The 18,019-nt window shown below is 38.5% G+C and overlaps 1 protein-coding gene and 1 long non-coding RNA gene across 3 annotated transcripts; both read right to left on the bottom strand.

Moving 5' to 3' along the window:
* Positions 1-72: 72 nt before the first annotated feature.
* On the bottom strand, positions 73-4,317 carry LOC135235335 (RING finger protein 223-like). Its single transcript, XM_064300730.1, has 2 exons — positions 3,984-4,317; positions 73-1,911 (listed from the first exon to the last, which is right to left on the bottom strand). Exon 2 carries the CDS (start codon positions 1,843-1,845, stop codon positions 1,165-1,167), a length of 681 nt encoding a protein of 226 aa, XP_064156800.1. The 5' UTR covers positions 1,846-1,911; positions 3,984-4,317; the 3' UTR covers positions 73-1,164.
* Positions 4,318-13,256: 8,939 nt separating this feature from the next.
* LOC135235098 (uncharacterized) lies at positions 13,257-16,619 on the bottom strand. Of its 2 annotated transcripts, none has more exons than XR_010324273.1 (3): positions 16,124-16,619; positions 14,669-14,814; positions 13,257-13,804 (listed from the first exon to the last, which is right to left on the bottom strand). It is a non-coding gene; the product is annotated as an uncharacterized LOC135235098 (long non-coding RNA). The 2 variants fall into 2 exon arrangements; XR_010324271.1 differs by having other exon boundaries at positions 14,669-14,799; positions 16,124-16,610.
* Between the last annotated feature and the right edge of the window lie 1,400 nt (positions 16,620-18,019).

Genomic DNA, 18,019 nt, shown 5'->3' with positions numbered 1-18,019 from the left:
TAATTTAATCTAAGAAAATTTTTGTTTTGGGAAAGAAAAAGACCATTTGAAAATATGACACTTTTACTTAAATAAATTAAACTGTACACTTTTATTTAAATTTTGTAACCAAAATATATTATTAGAAAGTGCAAAATTTACATGTAGAACATTATAATTTACAGGGTACAAAAATGTACAAAAATAGCATCATATCGGTTGGCGAAAATTCATTGTTTCGTAGAAGCAGGTAATTCACCTGAGCTGCAGATATGCTAGCTATCGCAGTGCGTGTTTGATATGGCGCTGAACACACAAAAATACCCCCTGCATAGATTAATTTGTTCTTTGTTCGTTTGTATGTGCTTGTGTATGCAGGACAGAAACACTGTGTAATGTTGTAAGAATGCTCTCTTACGGATGCCATTTTGGGATTTCCTGTCCCATACCTGTGACGAATGGCTTCGCAATGACTTTGTTGGACTACATTTTTTTGTGTACTTTTTCGTTTAACACAAGAAAGAGAAGCTTTTTCTTATTTTTTTAGAAAGTGCTAATACAGGTAATTGATTTTGGTCAAGAAAATCCTGTTTCAAAAGAATCAATTAGTGCAACATTTTTCTCTTATTTTTCTGTTTCATTTTTCGTATTTAAAAAAAAATGTTTATCGGTAAACCCTGAGCAGTTGATGTCCGTGCTGTCAAAGCGTCAGTCGTGTTATGATGTAAAATTTTGATCCAGTTGGTTCCAATCTCCCATCAGAATGGATTTCCTCCTTTTGGTTTTTTTTCTTTCTCCTCTCTGCTGAAACTTTTGCATCGGCATCTTTACAGTATGAGGACGAAACAAAACGCCATGCTTTTGAAGACGGCTTCAGAAAGATGGACGTTACAGCTGCTGTGCGGCTGCATCCGGTCTCCATGACCACCGGGGCTGTCGCATGTCTCAGATCCCCGTGTCCTCTGTCCTCGTTCCCCTCCACTCAGACGAGGGGGGTACAGTTCAGTAATGTCCTGGAGCCTTAAAGGGGACCGTCCCGTGTCGTTTGAGATCGTCACAGTTTGTCAAACCTCCTTCGTCATTCCATTTCTCTTCTTTTTTTTGTTTTTTTTTTGGGGTTTGGGGGGGGGGGGGGGACTGTGCGCCTTGTCCCCTCCCCGGCGGGGGTGTGGGGACAAGGCGGGGCTAGTGGTGGGGCGGCTCCAGGGTGCTGATGGTGGCGGCGGCGGTGCTGAGGGGCCCGCCCATGTCGGGCATCCCGCGACGCACGCACCGCAGGGTCCCCGTTCTGAAGATGCACTGCAGGGGCCACAGCACCACCACGACCAGCAGCGCCGTCAGCACCACGAAGAGCACCAGCCGCTTCCAGTCGGACAGCCGGGCCAGCGCGCCCCTCCCCCCGGCCCGGCCGGGACCGGCCTGCGCGTCGGGGCCGGCGGCCTGCTTGGCGGCGCCGATGTCGATGCAGACGCAGAAGGCCGGGCTCTCCGGGTTGGGCGGCAGCTTGTAGCACAGCCGCTCGCCCTCCAGCCACACGCTCTCCTCCTGCTGCTGGTGCGTGGGCAGCTTGCACAGCACCTCCCGGCTGGTGGCCAGCGCCGGCGGCCCGCTCTGCGGCACGGCGGTGGGCCGGCGGCAGAAGGGGCAGGAGATCTCGCCCTCGCCGCCGGTGGCCATGAGCCGCGTCAGGCACTCCAGGCAGAAGGTGTGCGTGCAGTCCAGCAGCTTGGGCGTCTTGAAGACGTTGTCGTAGGTGTTGTAGCAGATGGAGCACTCGGGCTGGGCGGGGCCCTTCTCCGGCTCCTCCCCCTCCTCCTCTTCCTGGGGCGGAGCCTGCGTGTGCCACACCTCCGTGGTCTGAGCCATCTTCTTCAGAGCTTCCACTTCCTCTCCTTTTTCTTCTACTCTCTTTTTTTCCCTTGGTGTCAGAGCCTAAGACGAGAAAAAAAAGACAAAAAAGATTGTTTATTGTTGTCATTGCTGTAGTCACTGGCTGTTTTCCGCGTTGTTTTTTCAGATTTAAACCACAGGGCCTTGCCAAGTTTGCTACCTGTCATTTTTAAGCTCATAATGGGCTTTAAGGAACAACAATGCTGGCATATTGTTCCCACACGGCTGACAAATTGCCGTCGAATGACACTGTTGTTCCTGAAACAGACGTAACAATTATTCCCTGTGTGCGCTGGGCAGATTAACAGAGGGGCTCTGTTCAAATGTTTTTTTTTTTTTTCTTCCAAACATTTCGACAGGAACGTCGTCTGTGAGCAGGTCTGAGCGGTCACAGAGGCTGCTGTCTCACAGGACGGTGCTCAGCTGACCTGATGTGATACAGGGCACGGGGCTGATAAGGTGCTGGGAGGCTGGTGCTGATAAGACCTGCGTTCAGTGCCGGTTAAAACCGGAGCGAGGCTGCAGGAACCGGCGCTTATGGGGGGTAGGCCCTCATCTGCATTTTCTGGCTGTGACTCATAACGACTGAACGCTGCTTTGGTTTAAAAAAAAACAAAAAAAAAACAAAAGAAACAGCCTTCCGCTAGTTAAGAAGTCGACAGTGGAGTCACAGCTACGCACAAAATGAAGAAGATGTGTCCAACTTGTTTTTGAAATATAAAACAAAAATGAAACCAAAGGTTGGCAGCTGAAAAAACCAATGGGGTTTCACCATTTAAGTGGTTAGATCACAAATGTGTGAATAGAGTGTTCTTAATTGAACATTCTAATGGTCTTGTAACAATTGCTAGTGGTAATTGAAAGCAGTGGAGTTCTAGAACACTGACTTAGAATGTTGGAAAAAACATTCCAGAAGAACCAGCACTTCAAAGGGTGAAACCAGTGGTTCCCCTTGTACACCTGCATCTACAACAGTAGCTTCTTTGCTCAGTGCTGCTGATTTGGGGAGAGAGTTGAATCCAGTGTGGTTCACCTCATCAAGGTTGAGTGAAACTAGGTTTGCAAAGGAACGCTTGTGCCCTGTGACTTGGAGGGAAAGCAGGAGAGAGCTGTTTCACCTTGGGGCACTCAATGAGTTCAGCCTCCTTCGTCTCACTGTCTAGAACTTTATGGTGGTACAAAGTTTCTGCTTGTACTCCCTCTCATTGGAACCCTGGATTTTACTGGAGTGTTGGCACAGCATTTAATTGCAGTGCTCATGACAACTGTGCATGTGACTATTGCAATGAGAGGCAATTTTGTTTGTGCAATAGACAATATAGTGCTAAAAAGCAGGCTAACATTCAATATTTAAAATGTGTTGTTCATTTAACATGACGAAATGAACAAAGAAATGTGTAAGAAATTCAGTATCCTTTTTTACTAATATCTGTCTTTAAGTTCAGAAAAACTATATATTAAACGTTTATTTCTCTCTGGTATAAATAGTTGTTGATCACTGGTACATGACCCAGTCTTTCTCAGCAGGTCTGTGTGTTGTACTGTCCAGAACGTGAGTCCAGCACGTTTAGCAGATACAGCTGTAGTAAGAACAATGGGCCGACTGGTGTCTCATCAGAGAGTGCTGTGAAGTTTGAGCATGCTATGTTGTACTGTCAGTATCTGACCTGCTATTTATAACCATTGCAAATACCTGTTTTTTGTAATCAAAATGTGTTGGCTATTTTGTACTGTCTAAAGAGAAAGACTATTTTCTGACACTTTAAATATATTTAGCAAAAGGTCGTAGAACTGCATTTCTCACACAGGTTCTCCATGTTAGATTAACAATAAATATTAGATATTTTACATTAACCTGCTATTTAGCACTATAAAGAAATTGTCTATTGTACTAACAAAATCGAGGGCTATATGCTGTTTTTTAAGAAAAATACCACCACAAGCTCTATTTCTTCTGAAATTGAACAATTGAACTGCATCACATGGAAAAAATGATGTATGGAAGAACTTATTATTAGACACATGTTGCAATGAAAGAAAGCAGGTTAAACATAAAATTGGTTTGATGCGCTGTGAACCCCAACAATGCAGGACAAAAATGGAGTAACGCTTACCTGTTATTTGTTGGCAAATTGTGCACTAATTCCTCTGTTCTGTCCCCTGTGGTATAGCTCACAGAGTTGAGGCAGTCTGAGTCAATCCCAAATCCGTCTTCTTGGTGCAGTAGCAAACGGGGGTTCTGCCAGGTAAGCCTCCTACCCTTCCTGCCTCCCCAGGTGAAACTACAGAGTCTTTGAGGTGTGAGAGAACAGGTTTGACTGACCGAGCGGCAGCAGCGGCTGTGATCTTTCCCTCTCGACTGTCCGTTGTCAAGTCTTACCTGTCCGCCCGTTCCCACTGGCTTTTCAGCACTCGGTGCGATAAGGAAAGGTGATAAGCAGAGGAAAAAAAAAAAAACACGTGGAGGGAGGGAGGGAGGGCGGGAGGGAGAAAGGGAGGAGGAAGGGAAAATGTGTCTTGAGGTGGAATGAGAAGCACGTGTGTGTGTGTCCCCCCCCCTCCCAAAAAAAAAAACACTAACCCACAATCATTCCTGGCCTGTCTCGATTTTTTGACCGCTTGGCTCATGACGTGATGTTTGATGTGGACTGAGGCCGCACCTGGAGTGAGACCAGTCACGTATGCGTGCTGCCCAAGGTCTTTTTTTTCTTGGACTGAACAGGCCGAAGGAAAAGAATTCGCCTTTTTTTTTCGGGCAGACCCTTTAACAGAGGCCCCTTTGGCGGTGTTTGCTCATGTGCCCTTTGTCTACTCTACACCCTTGGAAAAAAAAAAAAAAAAAAAGTTAATTGATCTGGCTGTCCTCCAGACTGTCCTCTGGGTTTTTTTTTTTTGTTACTCTTCACTGAACAAGGCATTTGGGGCCAAACGTGCATCTTACTCCCTCACTTGTGTAATAGCGTGGCCTCTAAATCAAATAAAAGCTGGACGGCGAGAAATCGGCTCAGTTTAATTGGTTGACTGGGGACTCCCCGGTGAGGACTGGAGGGATTTACTGCAGACACATTACATTACATTGCAGGCGTTTAGCAGATGCTCTTATCCAGACCGACTTACACAGCTTTTCACTTTGCATCCGTTTGTACAGCTGGATATGTACTGAAGCGATGCAGGTTAAGTACATTGCTCAAGGGTACAACAGCAGTGTCCCACCCCAGAATTGAACCTGCAACCTTTAGGTTTTCAAGGCCAGTACACTGCTGCTCTGTTCGTGCATGTGTTTAGGTTTAAAAAGGCTTTTTTTTCTGAATTGCATCTGTTTGTTCCACAATTTCACAACTTCTTTCTGTGCACTTAAGTATAATAATTTCACTGCACTATAAAACTGTTGAGCATTGCAGGGTAGGGTGAACATGGGTGGGCTTTGGATATATATTTTTTGGCTTCTAACCTTTGCACAAACCCACAGAATGTCCTCAATCAAGTATAGCCAGTGAGACCTCAATAGAGTAGATTAGAGTAGAGTAGAGACCTCAATAGAGTAGATTAATAGAGTAGATTAGAGTGGAGTAGAGTTCAATAGAATAGAATAGAATAGAATAGAAAACCTCTGGAACTTAATGCCAAAGGAGTCAGCAACTCCACACCCCCACTTGGAACTGAAATTTGAAACAAAACAAAAGCATTTGTTTGACAAGACTTCGCGAAAACAAAGCAGACGTCTTTTATCACGAGGGGAAAAATAATAATCGAAAAACAGATCTTTACTATCCTCTTCACGTGAAATTACTGTAAATCTTCTTTTACAGTACTGTAAATGTTGCTTTTCCTGGTTTACAATGCCCCATTTCTCTCCTCGATCAGTGCTATTGCTCTGCCCTGGGCAGGCGATGATAGCAGAACCTACATTTAGCACGCTGATTACCAGCTAAATAAACAGGTTGCTGTGACATATTAACACGTCGCGTCGACTGGACAAGGGTGCGTTCGAGGAAATAAACGCCGTTCTTTCCTGGAACGTGAGTAAGCCCTAAAAAACGGTTCATGTTTAACCCTGAACCTGCCCTTTGTTTGGGAGATAAGGATAACAACTGTGGAAAGTCTTTGTTTGTCAGTTGATTTGTCATCACACAAGCAGGATGTGCACATGCTTTCGAAAAAGTGCATGCAAAAAGTGCTTATTTACTCTTTCATTTAATTTTTAAGTGCTCCTGTGCCTGTCCCTTGGCATCAGCCATGTCACTCTGTATCTTTTCTTAGTTTCTGAAATCAACATTATAGATTTTTAAAAAATATTAAACTGCAATTAATTTTTTATCAGGTTTTAAAAAAAAATTTCTTTAATGAAAATGTTGTGCATGAAAATAGTCTAAACTCTTAAGAGAGAATCTCACTGAATCATGTCATAGGTGGTATAGCAGAGCTGCTGAGTGGCGTGTCTTGTTAAGGCGCTGTTCTTGTGCGCAGGTGAGCCACACAGTCGGATCGGATCCTGGCCGTGCCCGTGCCGGCTGCAGCCGGCAGCCATACCGGGTGACTCACGATTGGCTATGGTGTCAACAGGTTTGGGAAGGGTTGGGTCAACCGGGAATAATGGCAATGATTTGGCACTATAAAATCATTTCCATATCAGTATAACTGTTTGTATAGTAAGAGTGCAACAATATTTATTTATACTGGAAATGACTTCCTTGATAAGGGGCCACGTGATCAATATATGTTTTGAATCAATGGGGTGTGGAAGGGACCATTACTACGGGTGAGGAATGATATTGCAGTTTTGTCAAAGATTGTTTGAGTCTTTATCAGGAGCCAGCTCTTAAGGCAGTTGTAACCAAACATCCCAGAGAATCTGCTGCTTGGAGGAGTGGATTGCGTACAAGACGTTTAGGCTTTGGGTTGGTTAATTTCAGCAATGCACGCTCGGAATCCAGTGTGTTTCTGCAACTTACTGAGCCAGTGTTCAACTGAAGGTGCGAAAAACACAGTGCTGTGTCAGAGTGGTTTGTCGCAACGCTCTGACACAGCAAGTCTAGCAATGTTAAATCATGGAATAAGGACAAAAAACGGCAATAGACTGTGCTGTGGGTGCATTGCTCGGTTCACTTTTTCCCACTGAGAAAAGAGACCTTGGTGGCGATGCTGTTGTTTTGTTACAGTCTGTTGATATCGTTATCTGCAGTTACGGGCAGAATCCTGCCGTTTTTTTATGGCTAGCAACCGAGGGGCTAGTGACGTTTTTTTTTTTTTTTTACCACCGCACTTTGCCCTTCCTTCTGAACAATAGCAGTACCTGTGCTGGTCTGGAGTTGGGCCGAGCCCAAACGTCATTGTTTTTGTATTTCACGAGAGGTACGGACTGGGTTTGAGTTTGACTGATACGAGGGTGGGTAGGAAAATCATTGTCACCATCTGCCCAATATTCAGTATGTCCGTACTGAGACAGAGGAGCTTATTTGTGCAGTAATACCATGGCCTGTCAGGTCCAGTGATGAAATAAAGAGTATTTTACAGTTGGAATATGAAAAATATAGTCGGTTGATATGGCGGCCAGCTCTGGGCCTCTGGACCAGCTCTGGGTGGGGGGGGGGGGTGGGGGGTGGGGGGGGGGGGGGGGTGGTGGTCCCTGTGAGCCTGTGGTGCAATGGATGACACATCTGTAGGTTCGACTCCTGGCTGTCTTTACAGCTTTTTGTACCTTTGAGCAAGGTACTAAACCTGTGTGGCTTCAGTATATATCCAGCTGTATAAATGGATGCAATGTAAATGCTATGTGAAAAATTCTGTAATTCACTCTGCATACGAGCATTTGCTAAATGCCTGTAAAAAAAAAAAAATAAACTGTAATGATCCCATCTCTACTTTCCATGAATGATTAAAAAAAAGAACAGACGTATAGACTTATATGGCATCCCAGCTGGAGTCTAAATGTTGCATTAGGTAATAAACAACGAAAAAACGTGCACCCCTGCTATTTTTTTTTTTTTTTTTTTTTTGGTGTTAAGGCCTGTGGGCCTGCCACATGGTTAGATAATATTATCACTTTATTATCTTCGGCGGACAATGTTCAAAGCGTAGTCTGCAAGTTTTCGTTGTTTATGGTCTAATGCCAGTTAATGGCGACAAAATCTCTGATGGCCACCTGAGATATCGGAGGGAGAACCAGGAACCAGGAAAGTGGTTTGTTTGGGAAAAGTGGGAGTAGCCACTGCCAATGCTTTACTGCCTTCTTAAATCTATAAATCACTCCTAGTTTGTTATTTATGGTGTAATGATGGTTCATGATTATTATATTTCTTAGAAAAAATAAATTGGACAGGATGCAATTCCTGTGACACAATTCCCTTATGTTAATGTTGAGTTCATCATAATTCCTGGTATGGTTTGTTTGTTTGTTTGTTTTTGCCTTGCTTATGGTTATTCTTTCTTGTCAGGAGCTCCATGTTTTCTACAGGGAGCTTCTTCAAAGGCACATAGATTCCACTGTTCAACTTGACTTCTGTCTGCCATACTTCATGTCTTTCATTATTATTACTTTTACTTTGATTCAGTAGTAAATGTGTGTACTGTCAGTAATGTCATTTTGAAAACAGATAAGAAATGTGATTGCCACACAAAAAAAGATCATGCTTGTATAGGAATACATCATAATCACAGACATTGTTAAATGTTAATGTATTTATATAAGATGTCTGAATACGATGCTATTGCATAATTCCAGGTATGTATATGCTGTATGGTTAATAGTGACATCTGAAGATACAGGGTAAAGGAATGTGATGTCTAATTTCCTGAAAATGTCCTGTATTACCATCTGGTTAAACTGTGAATCTGCAGAAGAAACAGTCTTTTCTCATCATTACCAATTCAAACCCAAGTTAAAATGTCTGAAATGTACTAAATGTTAACATGTACTAAATTGCTTTGATTAATATTATTATTATTATTATTATTATTATTATTATTATTATTATTGGGGGGTTCCACACAGCCCCGATTGTTGTTGGATACATAATTATTTTAAAATTTTGCTGCATTGTAAGTGATACAATAAGTGGCCATTTTATAAGTGTAAAATCTATTAACTTGATATACTATTGCAGAGCATTTACTCTTGGTTGAAATAAACACAACTTGCAGTTATGCTTTCTGTTTGGCTCTTGAGTGATTTTTGTTTAAAATAAAATATTGGTAAAATTTCTACTTCCTTTGAAAATTCCTGGGTGTTGTGTTTTTATCTTTCCTACTTCAAATGCAACTAGCAGCAGTAAATGTTAGACAGGATATGCATCTATTTAACAGAGTCATGGTTGTTATTTCACTTCTCAGTCATCACGTAAGCTAATTGCCCCCCATCCAATGAAATCAGAGGTGACGACACACTGCATCATTGGTGGTTGGGGGGGGGCAGCAGGTTTATTATGGTTAGGGTGAGGGTAGAGTTATGGTTAGGTAAACAGGAAGTATCAGGGCTGAGACAAGTTCAGGGTTTAACTGGATTAATCTGCTTCAGACTGCGTTGTATGCAATTCTTGTATTCTTTTATTTTCAACTGCCTCCGTTCAAACTTCTAATGCTAATTTGGCCTTTAAATTAAATTAAGGGAACCCTTTAGAAAAAAATAAGTTGGTAATATTGAGCCCAAGTGTTGCCTAAGCATGTTGTAAGGGACAACCCTTAGACCTTTTAAAGGCATGAGACTATGGGCTTACCTCCAAAAGAAAAATTTTAATAAAAAATGTTAATACATTTTTATAGTTTAAAGTCATTGCAGTTGTTCCTATTAAACAATCATGGTGAAATAAATTAATAGAAATGTGTTTGAAATATTCATGAATAAAAATGTATACCAGTGAAAGACATAAGACAATAAGCTTGCCTGAAAAAAGTGAAAAAATAAAGGAATTACTTGAATACCTCTTTAAGACTTAAATTAATTGCAAATGTTCTTAATTTAATAATCATGCTGAAATAAATTAATAGAAATGTGAAAATCCTGAGGAAATATATATATATATCAGTGAAAGCCATAAGACCATAGGCCCCAAATATTGAAAAATTAAAAATATTTTTATTATTTAAAAGCATTGCAAAGGTTCTTAATTTAATAATAATGGTAAAATAAATTAATAGAAATGCGTTTGAAAAAAATTATGAGGAAATATGTATATCAATGAAAATTTATGAAAGACATAAGCCTACAGGCTTAAATCCAAAAAGTGAATAATTAATAAAATTATTTAAATACTTTTTATGATTTAAATTCACTGCAAATGTTCTTAATTCATTTCAGAATGATTATTAAATTAATAGAAATGTGTTTGAAAAAAATCATGAGGAAATATGTATATCAGTGAAAATTAGTGTAAGTAATAAGACTATAGGCTTATCTCCAAATATTGAAAAATTAAAAATATTTTTATTATTTAAAAGCATTGCAAAGGTTCTTAATTTAATAATAATGGTAAAATAAATTAATAGAAATGCGTTTGAAAAAAATTATGAGGAAATATGTATATCAATGAAAATTTATGAAAGACATAAGCCTACAGGCTTAAATCCAAAAAGTGAATAATTAATAAAATTATTTAAATACTTTTTATGATTTAAATTCACTGCAAATGTTCTTAATTCATTTCAGAATGATTATTAAATTAATAGAAATGTGTTTGAAAAAAATCATGAGGAAGTATGTATATCAGTGAAAATTAGTGTAAGTAATAAGACTATAGGCTTATCTCCAAATATTGAAAAATTAAAAATATTTTTATTATTTAAAAGCATTGCAAAGGTTCTTAATTTAATAATAATGGTAAAATAAATTAATAGATTGCGTTTGAAAAAAATTATGAGGAAATATGTATATCAATGAAAATTTATGAAAGACATAAGCCTACAGGCTTAAATCCAAAAAGTGAATAATTAATAAAATTATTTAAATACTTTTTATGATTTAAATTCACTGCAAATGTTCTTAATTCATTTCAGAATGATTATTAAATTAATAGAAATGTGTTTGAAAAAAATCATGAGGAAATATGTATATCAGTGAAAATTAGTGTAAGTAATAAGACTATAGGCTTATCTCCAAATATTGAAAAATTAAAAATATTTTTATTATTTAAAAGCATTGCAAAGGTTCTTAATTTAATAATAATGGTAAAATAAATTAATAGAAATGCGTTTAAAATTAAATATGAGGAAATATGTATATCAATGAAAATTTATGAAAGACATAAGCCTACAGGCTTAAATCCAAAAAGTGAATAATTAATAAAATTATTTAAATACTTTTATGATTTAAATTACTGCAAATGTTCTTAATTCATTTCAGAATGATTATTAAATTAATAGGAATGCGTTTGAAAAATCATGAGAAGTAGTATATCAGTGAAAATTAGTGTAAGTAATAAGACTATAGGCTTATCTCCAAATATTGAAAAATTAAAAATATTTTTATTATTTAAAAGCATTGCAAAGGTTCTTAATTTAATAATAATGGTAAAATAAAATAATAGAAATGCGTTTGAAACAAATTATGAGGAAATATGTATATCAATGAAAATTTATGAAAGACATAAGCCTACAGGCTTAAATCCAAAAAGTGAATAATTAATAAAATTATTTAAATACTTTTTATGATTTAAATTCACTGCAAATGTTCTTAATTCATTTCAGAATGATTATTAAATTAATAGAAATGTGTTTGAAAAAAATCATGAGGAAATATGTATATCAGTGAAAATTAGTGTAAGTAATAAGACTATAGGCTTACCTCCAAATATTGAAAAATTAAAAATATTTTTATTATTTAAAAGCATTGCAAAGGTTCTTAATTTAATAATAATGGTAAAATAAATTAATAGAAATGCGTTTGAAAAAAATTATGAGGAAATATGTATATCAATGAAAATTTATGAAAGACATAAGCCTACAGGCTTAAATCCAAAAAGTGAATAATTAATAAAATTATTTAAATACTTTTTATGATTTAAATTCACTGCAAATGTTCTTAATTCATTTCAGAATGATTATTAAATTAATAAAATGTGTTTGAAAAAATCATGAGGAAATATTTATTTCAGTGGAAATTAATGAAAGTCATAAGACCATGGGCTTACCTCCAAATATTTTAAAAAATAAAATAAAATTTAAATGCCTTTTTATTATTTAAAAGCATTGAAAAGGTTCTTAATTTAATAATAATGGTAAAATAAATTAATAGAAATGCGTTTGAAAAAAATTATGAGGAAATATGTATATCAATGAAAATGTATGAAAGACATAAGACTACAGGCTTAAATCCAAAAAGTGAAAAATTAATAAAATTATTTAAATACTTTTTATGATTTAAATTCACTGCAAATGTTCTTAGTTCATTTCAAAATTATTATTAAATTAATAGAAATGTGTTTGAAAAAAATCATGAGGAAATATGTATATCAGTGAAAATGAGTGAAAGACATAAGACTATGTCTTTCTAGGCTTACCTACAAATATTGAAACATTTTAAAATTATTTATGTATTTTTTATGACTTAAATTCATTGCAAATGTTCTTAATTTTATAATAATGGTGAAATTAATTAATAGAAATGTGTTTTCTGAAAATCCTGAGAAAATATTTATTTCAGGGGAAGTCAATGAAAGACATAAGACACAAGGCTTATTTCCAAAAAGTGCTGAATTAATAAAATTATTTAAATACTTTTTATGATTTAAATTCATTTGAAATATTCTTAACTTAATAATCGTGGTGAAATAAATTGATAGAAATGTGTTTGAAGAAAATCATGAGGAAATATGTATATCAGTGAAAATTAGTGAAAGTCATAGGACTATAGGCTTACCTCCAAATATTAAAAAAATAAAAATTAAAAAATTAAAAAAAACCTTTTTATTATTTAAAAGCATTGCAAAGGTTTTTAATTTAATAATAATGGTAACATAAATTAATAGAAATGTGTTTGAAGAAAATCTTGAGGAAATATGTATATTTGTGGAAATTAGTGAAAGTCATTAAACAGACTTATTTCCAAATATTGAAAAATGTAAAAATTATTTTTAAATTATTTAAATACTTTTTATGATTTAAATTCATTGCAAATGTTGGAGGGCTGCCGGTTCAATCCCCCACCCTGGGCGTGTCAAAGTGTCCCTGAGCAAGACACCTAACCCCTAATTGCTCCCAACGAGCTGATTGGTACCTTGAATGGCAGCCTTTCACTGTTGGGGTGTGAGTGTATGTGTGAATGGGTGAATGGGTGAATGAGAGGCATCAATTGTAAAGCGCTTTGGATAAAAAGCACAATATAAATACAGTCCATTTATCATTTATAGTCTTGTGTGCAAAAGGTGACACAAAATCGTTTTCAGTGTCATTTTTTTATTCAAACAAACAGGAAGACTTCCTAATTTAACAAGTTTCAAGTTTATTTATATTTATATTGCACCTTTCATGCAAAAAGCAACTCAAAGTGCTGTACAAAAACAGGCCAGGTTAAATAAATGAATGTAATTTTGAACTAATATATAATACATGACTCTTAGAGGATAACAGCAAAATACATTGTACTACAGCCTTATGTCCAAGAAGACAATGGCATTTAAAAAAATTAATTCTGATTCATTTGTGCCAACAAAAGTTTTATATTTACAAGGAAAGAAAAATTACAATAACAGAGCCAATACAAACAATGCATGAACAACTGTGGTGCCTTTTGTCAGGAATGAGAGACAGAGCAGACAGGGAGAAGGTCTCTTCTGTAGGCTTCAAGCTGGCCTATCAGCATTCACGTCACATGGGATTCATTGCATTCACATCACATGGGAGAAATGATTGGCCGACTTCCATTCCTCGGACTTCAAAGTGTTCACACGTTGTATGCTGCTTGGGGTGTACTTGTTTGGATCGCAAAATGGTTGCAGGGTGTCATCTATGAACACAGACACACAACAGGAAAAGTTAGGATAACATTAAAGATAGATCTGATATCTATTGACACCAGTAAAACACATAGCCTATCTGCTGTTCTAGTCACTGAGAAATTTCATTATAGCAGACCTTCCTCGCCAACAACATCACTTTAAAGAGTACACCCAACCAATTGTAGTAGGTTTTTCAAAACAAGAAAATGTAACAAAGACAAGTTGGCACTTCGCAAAACTCAACGAGACAGACTTTATCTGAAACAGCAAAATGCAAAGCGACCCAACAAAACAGGTGTGCATTTGGCAGTGAGGAAAACTTACACCTCTCTCTCCTTTATTTATGTGACAGAGATGAGGTCAACATCCTCACATCATAGCCCACTTCTACCTGGAATCAAATAGAGTGTAGAGCAGTGGTCTCCAACCCTGGTCCTGGAGAGCTACAGGGTCTGCTGTTTTTTGTTTTCACCTTAAAAATCAGCACGCAATTGAGACCCAAGACACCAGGTTGAGTTGAGTTAACTGTGTGATCAACCGCTCTAATTGATTCATGAAGTGCAGAGTCACCATGAAAACCAGCGGACCCTGTAGCTCTCCAGGAGCAGGGTTGGAGACCACTGGTGTGGAGTGTCAGTTGTGTACAAGGTCACACGCCTGTGTGAAGTCGTGAGCAGTATTCAAGGGTATAATGAAAACCGTCAAGATCACGGTCGACATCTCCGAGTGGTGCTGGTGGACGAGAACACGGTTAGTCAGAACGTGCACGTAAACGGCACACACTCAGTACATGTTAAAGACCAGCACACCTCGCAGAAAGGCCCAGCGTTCACCTCAAAGTGCGTTCCGATTAGCCCGTGCAATTACGTAACTATACATAGAACGTTTGTGGCCTCTGGGGTACCGGATCACGTGACTGGCCCTCCTCTGAGTAACTTTCACGATTTACATCTCTGGTCAGCCGAGGCAAAAATGACGTGCCTGTCCCCATCCTCCTGTGACCCTGCAACAAAACTCACTGCTTGATTGATTAGAAACCAGTTTGGGGAAGGAATCACCCCCCCCTCCCCCCTCCCCCTTTGGGAACAAAATGGAGAATCCGGTTTAATACCCTTTAAACATTAAAGAGGCAGTTAATGTTTGATCAACAGCTCCAATACAATGAGCCATTCAAATGTTCGGCTGCCCAAAATAACCTACCAGTGTTTCCAGGGAATGCACCTAGGGCTCCTGCATGTCAGTGACTTTGTGAGCAAAAAACGTAACTTTTCTAGAAGGGTAAAGACTCTTGTCTAACAGGCCAGACACAGCCCCTTTAGGACCATGACGGACTTCATCGCATGCCCCAACCCACATCTCACTCGATCGCGTAGACAGAGTTGACCTGCTACTGTTTGCGAGATCAACCAAAATGATTAATTTCCCATTGACAGCTATTTTTAGAAACAAGTATCTCCAGACTTTTCCTCCAATATCTCCCTTGCGGCCAGACCCAAGTGGAAGATCTGTGCACATCCAGGTCATCTGGACTGAAACCCCGTCATGACCCTAACTTCACAAAAACAGGTTTCCCAGAAGTCCACGCCCCTGCTGTGACCTTGGACCAGCCAACCAGCCGACACATCACCTAACGGAATTAATGACGGGCCTCCCTTTTTATTGCCGTTAAGTATTTAAACGCAGTTTATTCAATACAGACATCAAACAAAAAGATAGCATACAACTTGTGAAATCCGATTGGATCATTTCACTGCGGTTTGTTGCGTTTATTTTGCTGGAATAGCCAGTTCCATGACCTTGTTGTTTTACCTTGTTAAATGTTATGAGGCTATTAAACCAACTAACCACATAATATAGAGTAGCTATAGAGTAGCTATGTCACTAACCCATAACATGAATTAACCTGTTAAATGGTAGTACCGTTAACCTCTAGGTTTATCCATCACAGAATTATAATTTCCTTTGTTTAAGAATTGTACAATATTCTTCATAATTATGCACATTTTTTCAGTTAGCCAATTCATATATTCATGTATATAATAGCCAATAAAACATAATTTTTACAAACTGTTGTTGCATCCATGTTATTTCATCAAATTGGTCTCTACAGACATACAGAATTCTGATTGGTCGTCATTGAACTTAAATTGTCCTGAGTAAACCAGACCAGACCACACTACATCAGCATGCACAATAACCAATTTGCCCTTGGTGCTTTTTTCCACTGCCTGTTCTCAGGATTCCTGGAACTGGTCCTACACCTTGCTCCACTCCAAGAATGTTTCACATCCCGAATAGCATTTTTCTTCCAGCCTGAAGCCACTCACCCACAAGAACAAGCTCCCAACGGTCTCTCAAAACCAGCTTTTAGCCCATTAGTTTAATGTGTAATAAGGTCATGACAAACACAACCTTGACTGAACCTTCCAATGCTGATGTAACAATTGCCACTGGCGACTGAAAGCAATGGAGTTCTAGAACACTGAGTTGGAGTATCCAAAAGGCATTCCAAAAAAACCTATAGGCCTCCTTAAAAGGTTAAAACCCCCAGGCTCCCAAAAATTGACCAATTGCCACGCTCCTTGCTCCTGCATTCCCACAAGGCAATGATTGCTCAGTGAAACACAGCTGCAGGCAAACGAGACTTTCAGCCACATAAGGAAATCCCCCCCAGGGAAACACACGGGAGCATTGGGAAACATAAAAATGCCTAAAATAGAAATCGAAATAATGAGTGACAGATTCAAAAAAAAAAAAAACACAGCGTGAAATGCAGCAAATGTGAAACCAGAAATTCAGGAAATGCTCACAGCAATTAAAAACTAAATTTCACAGGGCATTGACAAAACCTCCAATATGCATAACAGGAAGAGGGAATAAAACAGCACACACACAGAGACACTATTGATGCCAGTATAATTGTCACACTTCTCTGTTGAAGAGGTTATATGAAATTAATTGCATTAGCTTTGAAGCCACTACAACAATTTGTTGTTGAAACAATCATTTTGAAACAGGATGACTTACCTACCTGCTAAAACAATATGGCAAGTAAATCTGACCCATCAAACCTGCCTTATTGGATGCAATTTGTCATGGATAAATTACCCAGAGATGATCGTTCTTCTGATAAACCTCCCTTAAATAGACCTTGGGCTACAGGGTGGGCAGCACAAAACCAACTGAATAAAAATGGATGGAAGGGGACAAGATAGTCATTAAGTGTGCAACAGTGTTTATTTACATAGGTGCACAAGTGTGGCGAACATAGAAGTGTCGATATACGATTCAATTTACAACAAAGATGACAGGCAGCACAACAGGTACAAAAAAGAATTTTAGAGAAAAAGACTCTAGGTGTTGCCAAAGGAAAGAAATCAATAAAACAAAACACAGCTGACTAGGCCTTTTAACTCAAGTCTGCCAAAATAAATCAAACAAAAACAGACCTACTCTAACCAAACAAAAATACTGTGGATGGCAACCACCGACAAACCACCAACCTACATGTGCGATGTACAGGGTACCCCAAACTTAGCTAGCCCCTCTCCCTGAGGAAAAGGCAAAAAAAAAAAAAAAACATAAAAGACAGAACAACTAAAAATAAACAAAATGGAGAATGGAGCACAGAATCACAAAGCAGACAGGATTCAACAACCAACCAATCACCAGAAAGCAAAGAGATCCAGGCTGTTTCAGGTGGGCTTTATATCCTGAGGTCAACGCTGGTGATTGGCTGAACCAGGAAACAGGGCGGGACGGGGTCAATAGGTTAATTAAGAGTGTCAGATGACTGGACCAATCACAGGAGACCTTGGGGGCGAATCAGCAGAAAAAAGGGGTAAGAGAAAAGGAGAAAAACCTACGCACAACTCATTTCAGGCCCTGTGGTGATAGCTCACTAAGAAAAGCATCAGTCTCTGGCCCAGGAGTTTTTTATGACCTGCAATCTATATTCTGCTAACAGGAGATCAGAACTTTTCAGAACTAGTAGGCCTAATTGGCCATACCCAAAGCACATTCCCAAAGTTATGATGAGGGTTAAACCACACTGGAGAGCCTTGCGATTGAGGCTACTTTAGTCTACTTGCCAACAGTTTCTTTTACCAATTGTTATTCGGAATTCCCCCAGTGGCTGTAAAATAAAATAAAAACTAAAAAAACTTCAGCAGAGATGTTAGATGTTGCACTTTGGCTTCTTGGAGGCTGTGTACCAACTCATT

Source organism: Anguilla rostrata, chromosome 11, assembly GCF_018555375.3.
Source record: "Anguilla rostrata isolate EN2019 chromosome 11, ASM1855537v3, whole genome shotgun sequence".
In the NCBI taxonomy this organism is placed as follows: domain Eukaryota; kingdom Metazoa; phylum Chordata; class Actinopteri; order Anguilliformes; family Anguillidae; genus Anguilla; species Anguilla rostrata.
The sequence above is the reverse complement of the archived record's forward strand: the minus strand, read 5'-3'. Positions and strand labels throughout refer to the sequence as shown.

Coding starts and splice junctions, on each gene's coding strand:
- LOC135235335 (XM_064300730.1), bottom strand. CDS start 1,845: ATGGCTCAGACCACGGAGGTGTGGCACACGCAGGCTCCGCCCCAGGAA.